The sequence below is a fragment of the Buteo buteo genome, chromosome Z (genome assembly GCF_964188355.1).
Source record: "Buteo buteo chromosome Z, bButBut1.hap1.1, whole genome shotgun sequence".
NCBI classification, from domain to species: domain Eukaryota; kingdom Metazoa; phylum Chordata; class Aves; order Accipitriformes; family Accipitridae; genus Buteo; species Buteo buteo.
Window position 1 is genome coordinate 23904465 of NC_134204.1, and position 11667 is coordinate 23916131.

The following is an 11667-nucleotide window of genomic DNA, read 5'->3' on the forward strand; positions in this document are numbered from 1 at the left end:
TTCTCTTTTTTTCCTTCAGCATGACATACTCAGCTTAGGCAATGCCTCAGCCTTGTTGCCTTGCACCCAACGTCCAACAGCCCCGAAATGCTGCTCATTGCAGGCTCTTTCATGAGAAATCCAAACCTACAATCCATCCACAAATGTAACATCCACTAAAGTAAATATGAGTTTGGAAGCCAGGGAGCCTGCTGGACAAGACCTTCAATTTCCTTACATGACTGCTCACTGGATTATAGAGCTTTTCTCATAACTTCAGACAATTTATAGCATAATCAGGGCCCAGCAGACAGAAACTGCTGGAATGCAACTTCAGTAAGTAGCAGTCTGTAATTCTGGGGCACTTGGTAATGAGAAATATAGAAGGAGAGGCTGAAACAGGAAACAGTGACAGGGAAATGAACTGACTGCTCATCACTTTTATTATAATGAAACTGAGAGAAAGCCCTCCTTGCACTGGAATTCATTGTGTTCTTCAAAGTCATACAACTTGGGTTAATTAGATCATGGTCTCACCTGACCACCCTGAATAACTAAACAGAATAATTCAAAATATTCACCAAAGGGAAGAAATCTGACTAATTTGGCACTACTGACGCCCAACAGGACAACTGGAATAAATGGAATGCTTAAATTCTGCTTGTGAGCAACACTCACTATTAAAGATTACTACTGGTTTTAGAGTTAAACTTAAAATGACTGGCTTTGAGACAGATGTTAATCAAGGACTACGCAGAATGTGACTGGCAGTCTCTTACAGACCAACAATCAGAACGGAAAATTCAACGAATGCCTTAAGCACGACATATTCTGAACTATCACTAATTCTAAAACAAGTAATATTGTCTTCAACATTGACTGCCAATTGCTTTATTAAACATGTTCTAACCAGCAGCTGTGTAACAAAATATGCATCAGTAGGAATCATCATTTAAAAATAACTCTGGGATGGATTCATCTGAATGGAGTGGTAACTCCCCTACTCAGTGCTCTGGAAGGCCCTGCCAACACTGGATGACAGAGGAGTTTCTGTACAGTAGAGGATGACACCAAGTCAAGCCTATCTGCAGGATTCCTGCCTCTCTGAGCAAGAGCCTTGTGTCACCTGTGCTGCTGCTTCTGGAGCATGACAGGAGCCTCACATGCTTGTGACTAGGCCTTTCTAGGAGATGCTGTGGACACCTGACACTTGCAGTCCCAAGTAAGAGGCATGACCGTGAAGAACTCAAGAGTGCCAATCGTGGGGTGACCAGAGACGGGAGTAAGGCTGCCTTAATACCTGGAAGAAATACGCAAGAGCTGATGACAACTAAAAGCATTGAAGATGACTATTTAACTCGGAAGCATTCCACACTAAAGTTAACTAAATTTTAACTTAGAAACACCAAGTTAACATACTGACAACCCAGAACCACAGAACAACAGGTGGCCTCACTCCAGCAAAACAGCAAGCCTGAGGGCAGAAGGAAAACGTGCAGCAATGGGAATGCTAAATGTCACCTCGGAGTGTAAAGCACAGAAGTAAATAAGAAGATTCTGCTTCACCATGGCACCGTCCATGCTGCCAAATTCTGTGAAGAAAAGAAGTGCCACGAGGAGCGAGAGGTGGGCAAAGCTGATAGGAAAACATGGCCCTTTTCCTGCTTCACCCCACTCTTGTTTTCCTAACATGAAAGGAAAAACAGTCGTCTAAGGCAAGAGCAGGCATTCTTGGCTCAGTCCTTGGCCAAGGTCTGAGAGGAACTGACATGGGAGCACCACGGCACTGACTGCAGGCTCCAAGGGGACCAACCAGTCCGTGCCTCGACTGGCAGAAACTCTGGAGATACAGAGGCATGCAGCCTCTTTTAGCAGTGAGTCCTGAAAGCGGGGATTTGGTCTCCATAGTATTTTTACCTGAAGAGAACTCAAAAGCAAAATGATCAACTGTATTAATTTAAGAGTTTATGTAACTGTGACAAAAAAGTTACTATACGGGAACTGCAAAACCAAATTCAGACCTATCCACTACTAGTCTGCATTAACTAAGCTGCGATACCACACTCAATGCAACACCATTTTAACTAGTAGCTGGGTGTAACACAACCTACCTAGGTCTGAAGCAGTTGGCTTTTGTTTGTACATAACATCCCAGGATGCATTATTCAATAGCACTTCCAGGGATAAATAGGAATTAGTTTAGCAAGTCTGTGTAATCTTTTTTTTTTCCTTAGCAGTTAGTTAGATCTGTCTAATCCTAACAAGGAGATTGACCAGTATTCTACTGTAATTGAAACCAGAATGAATAACCATAATATATACATATATTTTTACTAGAGAAATTACTGGCTCTTGATTTAGTCTTTCCTAGTCATGCCCTTCTATTTTAGTACTTTGTTACTCAATAGTCTGTTTTTTATTTTTTTGCATTTGTCTTCTAATTTCTGTTGGGAATAAAAGAAGCTTTTTTCCATGCAATTACTACCATCATGTGATCAAGAGATCAACAGTGAAATGAGATGAGAATAAAAGAGATGAAAATATCTAAACCTACTTTTAAATACACCTGCTTACAATTTGTAAACAAAATACTTCTGGAAAAGGTAAGTCATTACTTTCTGATGCTGGTACTTCCAAAGGTTCTACTTTCCTCTTCACACTCTAAATTTATAGCAATGATCACTTCTACAGCAAGCAATGCCTCTTCCCTGTTATTTACTCAAAATTTCTAAACCTGAATTCTCAGAGACAACAAGCAAGTGTTCAGTTCAACCCATGTCTCTCTGGAGAGAGTCAGCATCCTGAAGGATCCACTGTTTCCTCCTCCCTGCCCCTCGAGCTTGCAACATTTTTATAACCTGCAAGGATCTCAGCACAGACCTAATCTTGCAGCCCTAGTGCAGACACTGTAAACACTGAAAATGTTGCTTCCTAAAGGACTACAGAATTGGGTCTTAGTACTTAAAATTAAGCTTGAAAAACTGATTACTACTTTTCCCCAGGACCCAGATCAGGTTTGGGGAGTTTTCTGCACCTTCCCGTCTGATGGCTTCCCACACGGACTCAAAAAACTGTAAAATATGCCAATTAAGTTCTTCTGTAATTTAAAAGGGACAAGCACACTATTATACTAGAACACACAATGTGCACTTACCAGACCATTGCAGTTGCTTAAGGCCACCTTAGTTGTTCTGTGTTGGTCTTGCAAATATCCTGTGTAATAACAGTGGTCTAAAAAATCATGCTTCCATTGCGGTCCATCTTTCCCCCAGTACTCTACTGTAAAATGTCTGGACACCAAATCTGTGTTGAGAGTCAGGTTTAAATGAAAGTGCTTGCCATAGGCAGAAAGTTTAAAAAATAATTTAGATGCTGCCAGTTCTTGGTCATAAGGGTCTGTGCTCCGCCTCCTTCTTGAGGGTTTAGCATTTTTCACAGTAAAACTGAGGAAGGCTCCATTCTGATCAACTCTTACTGGGATCGTTAGTTGGTAGTGTTCAAGGTAAGACAGGAATTCCTCTTTGTAATCACAAGGTAAGACAGTCCAGGGAATGGGTATAGAAGAAAAGAAAATATAACAGGAAACAACAAGTAGTAGTATAAACATAAACCATACATGGCTAAATGTCATCACCCTCATGATTAAAAGCCATTTTCAGGTAAACACAGGATATTAAATAAAATAAAACATTCTTTTCTTTCTTTTTACATCAAGAAAATGTGTTCCGTTTCCTATTAATTTAATGTCACTGGAAACACAAAAGTTTTTAACTACACGTCTTTTCCTATTTACCCTAAATATGTAAACATTTGGGGCTAAATTCTAACCTAAGAAGGACACATTCTTCCCAGTGATACCACCCAAAGACAAAAGCTATTAGATCCACCTGCAAGAATAGAAACAGTAGTAATGAAAAGTATTATATTGTAAAAACACGTAAATGGCTCTTCATTTCATTAAAAACTATAAATGTTAATGGATCAAAGTAAGAGTTGATCCTTACTTCCTAGACTAAAAAATGTTAATGTTGTTATGGCAAGTCTCTAAACTGTTATCGAGCACCACATTTTACTAGATTTAATTTGCAAGGCTTTCCCCACATTGAGACAGAAAAATTAAAACAAAAAATTTAATCAGATTTGCTGTATTTAAACTTCCATGACAATGAATCATGATAAAGCTAAGAGCAGAGCCCATATAATCTCATTAATTACATAAACATGGTTTAGAAAATACTACCCAAATGCAATGCAAAAACAGATGCTTCTTGTCAGCCACAGAGGTCAGACCCTACCTTGAGAATTATATGAAAGTCTGTTGTCACTGTGAAATTCCGATGAAACCATGACTAGGCTCAAAATCCATGTCCACGTCTTCCAAAAAATTTCCATAATTTAGAAAAGCAGAAAGCTCTTTTTTTTTTTTCCTCCTTGGAGAGCTACCTGTGTGCTGTAGAGTTAACTCCACTCCAGAATCGCACCATAACAGGTATATTTATTTTAGACTACTTCCAAATTAATTACTGGATGTTCCACTTTTTGACAGGTACTCTTTTCCAGCAACCTGTACTTTCTTCTATATCTGCAGTCATTTTCTCAATTGAAAATAAGTATTTGTAAGATTCCTTAAGATACCAGTAAGACGTTAGACGGGATAGTTACTGAACTTGCTCCGTTTCTTCTCCTGAAAAAAACAAAAGAAAATGAGTTAAGGCAAATTCTTTCTACTAAAACAGATCTACACTGCAAAACACTAAGCCATCATAGTGAACTACACAATGTAACATTTTTTAAATAAAATTCAACCATTATCACTTCTATGGTCCATGGTCACAATCTTACAAAAAAACCCATGAATTACCATTAACCATAACAGCAGATCCGTATAGCTTAAGATGCACATATCGACTTTATGTTAAATAGGCCTAAGTATTCATAAAATTAACGTTTCTTGTTGCTCAGATACTGTGTTCAGACTTGTTCCAGCTATAATCAATGCTATGCACTCATTGATTTCAGCTGTGAATAACTAGACCCAATACACTAGTAGACAAAAGACGACCTGGGAAAGAATCCAGAGTACAGTTATCTGATCTTTCTGCAGCACGTATTCTGTTATTACTTGGGCCTGGGTTCTGCTTATGCAGGCAGAATTCTCATTCACTTAAATGGGAATGCTGCACATTCTAATACCAAGGAACAAATTTCAGTATCTGAAGCTATTCATCATACACATTCTAGTTTTTCAAATATTTGTTGTCAAAAATGTTTTGTATGTATCTTAACTACAATTTACTGTAGTAGAATATATTTTTATTTTCATTTTGCAGGTCATGTGATTAAGCAAATAACATGTTTGGTGGGGTGTTTTTTTTGCATTTAAAACACTATTGCAGTAATGCTAAAAAGCAGCTCTAGCTGCAGCCAGGGATTAAATGGAAGATCTATGCAACCAACCAACAGTCCAGTATCATGGGATACCAAACCATGTGTTTTGTCAGCTGGTACTAATCAGTCCTCCTAAGCACCCGCAGCACACCTGTGCAGAGAGCAAACTCTGCTGAAGCAGACAATGGAAAAACAGAACACCTAAGAGAAGACTGTTCAAAAACAAATTTCCAAAAGCATACAGAGTCACTTACACATACACCAGATAAATTTGCCTTTCTAAAATTCTGGGAATGATTTACAGTATTCATTCAGACAGGTAATGCCCCTGCAGCCAGTGGATTATTTGTAAAGGTTAAAGAGCTGTAGCATGCCATCTCAAGAAAAATCAACGTCATGCAAATCTTATCTACTAGCATCACAGTGAATATTAGGAAACTTCTTAGCCATTTTGAAATACATCTAATTATTACTGTGTAAATGAGGTTAATCTGATCATTCCAATACCTGTATTTTAAATATCTTTCAAGACAGCACACAGGATTTAATGAGGTTTGTAGAGGGCATAAAAGATACTTTGCAAGCATAGCTTGGCTTAGCAGTATTTTTTCCTGGGGAAGCATACGGATTTAGTGATGCCATTCACATGTGGCAAGGCCTTAAAGCATATTAATAAAACCTCTGGTCTGGCCTTCCATATGAACCCTTTATTTCCCAGCTAATATTTAGTTACAGCTTTTAGACTTTTACAAGTTTTGAAGACACATAATCAACCCCATACTCTTCAGCTACGTCAGTACACTAAATAATGTGCCTTATTTCTAATGTGAGAACATCCACTTTCAAATTCCTGTCACCATTATCTTGCTTCACCCATCCGCTAACAAGCTGCTTTCTTCTCCTTGCATGGATAGTTATAATCTGATACAAGCACCTCTTGACACATCCTGATAAGCAGCTCAACCTATTTGGTTTACCTCATGCTGTACAATCCAGTTTCCAGATGTCTGAATACTTCTGCAGTTTTTTTCTGAACCCTTTCCAATTTGTCAGCATCCCTTTTCATGCACAGACACCAGAATTGGACGCCGTAGTCCGGTAATGGCTCATTACTGCCATATATAGAGGTAACATTGCCTCACAGCTTTTACTTAGCCAAAAAATTGTAACAGGGAGCTCATGTTCAGCCTGTTTGGCTGATAATAAGTTATCCTAACATTAAGGTCTCCAGCAACTGTAGTACCTAAGGAGCTAGGTTGCTCAGAATACTAGACATAAACTACAGTGCCCATTGTTTTAGAAACCAACAGCCCACATGATGGGCATTGGTCAACAGCGTCCAACAGACACCCACACCTAGTGTCTCTGCAGGGGTCTGTGTGAAATGGCCTCCCTCATACCAAGCTTCACACAAGAAAAATCTCCTTTCACATTAAGCTTGCTGGAAGTTTCAGCAGAATTTTTAGCCTCCTTCCCAAAAGTATTATAGCCAGCTTGAGCATTGATACAAGCGGACCACGCATAGCTATATTAATGCTCTGAGTTAAGGAGTAGTTAATGGATGCGAAGGGTAAGTTAAGGAGTAGTTAACGGACGGGTAACTCCAGATATAGTACTTCCAGTATGAAGTTCGGTAGGAACCTCAAAGCGTAAACTGTCTATACCCTTTTTTTTTTTTTTCCCATCTTCCTCGGTAGCATTTAGTCAGCATTCCGCTTTTCACTGTTGTCAAGATGACACATTTGGTCAACACTAAGCTTACAGCAAGAAGTGTTTTCTCCCTCGTGGCTAAACTACATGTTCACCCACTGCTAAGAGCAGGTGTGGCTCCATGTCCTGAACTGCTACCTAAAACCACAGCTCCCGCCTAATTATAAAAGTTCTGCCCACCAGCAAAGAAAAAGTATGAGGTGTTTTTCAAAATCCAGGATGCCGATGACAAAGCAGGTGCACGGCACTGGCATTTCTGCGCAGGCACTGATGGCAAGAGCGGCAGTGCCATCACTGATGCCATGAGCTTCCTACCCACTGCAACTCAGTGAGGAGGAAAAAGGCCATAAACACACACGGGAAGACTTTGGGGCAGGAGGTGGATTACGGGGAGGTGACTAAGCCAAACTGCTCAGGCCAGTCACCCAGGGAGCCTCCATCTAAGCAAAGGCGCCTTGGGCAACTAGAGCGTCCCTTCGACTGAAGGTAGCCGAAGTTTTAGGAAAGGCAAGCTGCCAGCAGACCGCTGTCCCAAGAGCATCACCACACTTGCTGTCCCCCCCCCCCCGGGGACTGCCACATCCCGCTCCGCTCCCGGCGCCTCCACACCGGGGACGTCCACCACAGAACCGTCAGGCTCCGGCACGGCGGCGGCAACGGCGACGATGACGGGGTCTCCCGGCAGCAGCCGAGGTGCCGAAACCACACGACACCGCAGCGCCGGATCACCCAGACCAACCGGGGGTTACGCTTCAGGGCGGAGCGGACGGGCCGAGGGAAGCGACGAACCCGTCGAGCTCCGCGGCGGGCGGGAAACGGCCCCGCCACTCCCGGCCGGCGGGGGGGGCGGGGGGTGGTGGTGTCACGACGCCCCCCCTCCCCCCGGCGGGCTCGGCCCCCGCGTCGCCTGTGGAGGTGCCCGCCGCCTTCCCGCCCTCCCCAGCCCGGGCGGGCGGCGGGGAGCAGCCGCGGTGAGGCGCGGCCAGGGGCGGCCGTCCGCGCCGGCAGTACGAGTGGTTGCTAAGGAAATGCGGAGGGAGGGCGGGCGGGAGGCGGGCATCAATCACACAAATTCAATTACAGGTATCGGGGCTGGCCGTGAAAAGCGTCGCCGGGCTTGAAAAGCCGGGGATTAGCCGTGGCCCTTGGGAGCTCCCCAGGCGAAAACGGCGACGCGCAGACAGCGCCGGGAAGGGGCTCGTTGAAAAGAAACGGGGGCCGGGGGGTGGCGGGGTGGGGGACACGTACAAAGGGAAAGGACGGATCCTTCCTCCCCGGAAATTAACCAGAAAACGAGGGGCGAAGCGTAGAATTGCTGCTGTGCGTGCCCCGATGGACGGCGGGGCCGGCCGGCCAGCCGCCCCCCCCCCCCCCCCGGAGGGGGACGGGGTCGTAGTCGTATGAAAAGCCCCCCCCAGCCCCGCCTGCCCCACGGCTCCCCGCCGGCCCTGCCCGGGGGTCAGCTGTCACTGCGTTTGGGGGGGGGGGGGGTGTGCAAAAAAGCAAACGCACACCCACCCACCCAGAAAGTCAACAGGCTAGAAAAATACATGGCTATACATACAACCCGTCTACACGTACATATTATATACACACGTCTGCACGCACAAAAAGTTAAAAACCCTTAGTATTGAAGCCAGTTGGAGGTCGCCAGACACACATCCCTCAAAGAAAATTCAGAAGGAAAAAGGGAAGAAGGAAAAAAAAAAAAGCCCTCCTCCCTGGAGAGGCTGAAGGGAAGAGTCTGGTTGCTGTGGTGGAGTTGATCCTAAAGTTAACTTTCAGCAGCCCATTTCCAGACAGCAGCGCTGAATCTATTTGGATAAAACGCGTGTGACCCAGACACTTGGCGTTTGGCCCAAACGCGTTGCACCGGCAGCCCAAATAAAAACAAGAGTCTGACTCTGACTCTCCCTCTCTCTCTCCCCTCTCCCTTCTCTCTTGTACAACAATGAAAGAAAATAGCGAAGACAAAACCCGCACACACATCGCCGGGCAGCGAGAGCCCACTTACCTCCTCCCACCAAACAAAGTCCCTTTTAACCCCGGGCCGCTGCGGAGACAGACACACACCGATGAACACGGCTCCGCGGGGTTAAGAGTCTGGCAAACCCCAAGCGGCTCGAAGTAAATCAAAACCACACGCTTCCATCTTCCTGATGAGCCCGGCGAGAGCCCGACATCCCCGCCAGCATCGGGCTGCGGGACGGCGGCCGCCCCGACCCTCCGAGCCCCGGCACAAAATATGCACTTGTCCGACTTGACCGCTGCAGCGGACAACGCCGGACACGGCACGACCCGACCCGACGCCGGGATTCCTAAAGTTAAAGCAATCCGGAGTAGCTGTAGGTTGTCGTTGGGGCTTGGGGGCTGCTTTGGTTTTCATCTGTTGTTTGATTTATTATCTCTTTTTTCCTCCCTCTACCAACGATTTAGTGTTAAAAGTATGAAAAAACCTAAAAAAAAAAAAAAAAAGCACCGTTCGAGACCGTACTTCATAAACCACTACTCTCTTCGGCTGAAAATCCTCGCAGCCCCTTCCCCCATCCTCAAAGGTTTCTGTCTGAAATTACTCCAAATCCACCTCGCCTAATGCAATATAAACCTCCCCCCGCTCCCCAAAGTCCTGCACGCACCATTATTCGGGACACAAGAAAAGCAAAAAGTTTCATTGAATAGCGTGAAATCTTCCTTACCGTTTTCATCTTCAATTTCTGATATAAAGTAAGTTTCAAACAATAGAGATTGCACAGGACGATTCCCGTATTCCTCTCTGCTTTTCCCCTCTGTGCAAGCAACCATCAGGCTTATATTCTCCAACAGAGTAAAATTCTCTAGCCTTCCTAAAAGGGGTTTTTAGAAAACGGGCTGACTTGGCAGGAGGAAGGATGCCATCAATTCACCCAACCTATCACCCTGCACATTTTGTCTTTCCAACAAAAAAAAGGGGGAGGGGGGGGAGGAAGGAAGGAAAAACAGGCTTATATTGGGGTGGGGGTGGGTGCCCTCCTCTTGAGCAGCCTCCTCTGTGCAAAATACCATGTGAATATCATCTGAGTTGGGGGGGGTGGGGGGCGGAGAGGGGGGGGAGCGAGAGACAGAGAGGGGGGAGGGGGGGAGAGGGAAGGCAAGCAGAGCAGGAAGGACTCAGGAAAGTTTGGTTGAAGTAGCCCCAGACCTCCTCTCGCTGCCGGCCCCCGGCCAAGCCGAGCGCGGCGGCAGCAGGGAGCCTTGGCAGCCTCGCCCGGGGGACGGCGCGGAGCACGCTGACGTCAGCCTGCAGATGTGCCCCGGGACGGCGGCGCGGCCGCGCATGCGCGCCCCGTCACGTGGCGGCGGCGGGGGGGGCGGGGGTACAGTCGGGGTAACGAAAAGCGGCGGAGGGGGGCGGGGAGGCCGCGCGCTCTTCGCGGCCCGTCCCCGGGGCGACCCCGTCCCCGGGGCGACCCCCCCGCCTCGTCCGGCGCCCGCCAGCGGGGAGCCCGGCCGAGCCCAGCCCGGCCGCAGGGAGGTGCCGGTACGGCCGCGCCACCGCTGCCGCAGCCCCGGTGTGCAGGCGGCCGGCGCCGGGCCGGGACGTTGCCGGTGGGCGGCGGGGCGGGGCGGTGCCCCTCCTCCCCTACCCCTCCCCGCCAGCGGCCCGGTCCGCGCCCCATAACGGGCCTGAATAAAAGAAAAAAAATCTAGCACCGTTTCCAGCTGAGGGCAGGCGGCGTCCGAAGCCCGCGCGGCAGCGGGGTGACCCGCCGCGGGGTCCGGCCGGGGGTCCGGCCCGGCCCGGCCCGCGCAGCCCCGCGCGCAGCGCTTTCGCTGTTATTTGCGGCGGGGGACCGGGGGGCACCGGGCTCGGGTGGGGGGCGGCGGGGCCAGCCAGAGCGGGCGGCCGCGTCGCGGCATCGCCAGCCCCCATGTGGAAGCGGGAGGAAGGTGGGCACGGCAGCGGGGTGGCGGGCAGTCCGCGGGACCGCTTGTGTGCCCTGAAGCAAGCGAGCGGCGGCGGGGGGGCGGACGGAATCCGAGACTTTCTCTCCTAACCGCCGAGTTAATTTCCGATAGCCAAAAAAAGAGAGGGGGAGGAAAAAAAAAAAAAAAAACCACACACACCCCCTTCCTGAATCGAGGTTCTCGGGTTTCGAGCTTCTGCTAAGAGCGTTTCCCAAACGGTGCGGGTGCTCGTTTTCCTCCCCAGCCGGAGGTAGTAGGTGTAATTCCTCTGGTGAATCTGTGATAGTTGGCTGGCCTGTGAAAGGATTTGCAGGCGAAGGTCCCCGAGCGTAGCAGCTCCGGGACTTCTCCGAGGATCGAAAGAACAGGATCAGCCTGCAGAAGTCAACCGCTCGCCCGTGGTCAGGACGGGCTGGCTGCCTGCCCCCCGAGATGGAGAAGTCGGACCCGGGGCTGGCACTCACCTCCCCAGATAAACGCCGCATGCTCACCTCTCGCTATGAAGCGCTGCTATAGTGGAATTAGGTTCTACGTCTAAGGATGTGAAATTTCTTTCGACAGTAGCTCTAGCAAAATAAGCACACCCAACCCCCTAGAAAGCTAGTCGCGTTTGTCGCCACCGGTGCTGAAAGTCCGCACTAGCAC

At 47.6% G+C, this 11667-nt stretch overlaps 1 protein-coding gene across 2 annotated transcripts in view; it reads right to left on the reverse strand.

The window, feature by feature from the left end:
* Positions 1-10142, reverse strand: part of ADAMTS6 (ADAM metallopeptidase with thrombospondin type 1 motif 6) — a 159395-nt gene extending 149253 nt beyond the window's left edge. The window contains exons 1-3 of one of the 2 annotated variants that reach the window (XM_075021634.1): positions 9774-10142; positions 4275-4663; positions 3134-3498 (exon numbers count right to left, since the gene is read on the reverse strand). In XM_075021634.1, coding sequence (XP_074877735.1) covers positions 3134-3498; positions 4275-4371 — 462 coding nt within the window. In that variant the 5' untranslated portion in view covers positions 4372-4663; positions 9774-10142. Of the gene's footprint in view, positions 1-3133; positions 3620-4274; positions 4664-9773 lie in introns of those variants that run through there. The other variant, XM_075021633.1, reaches the window with a different exon arrangement.
* Positions 10143-11667: the final 1525 nt, after the last annotated feature.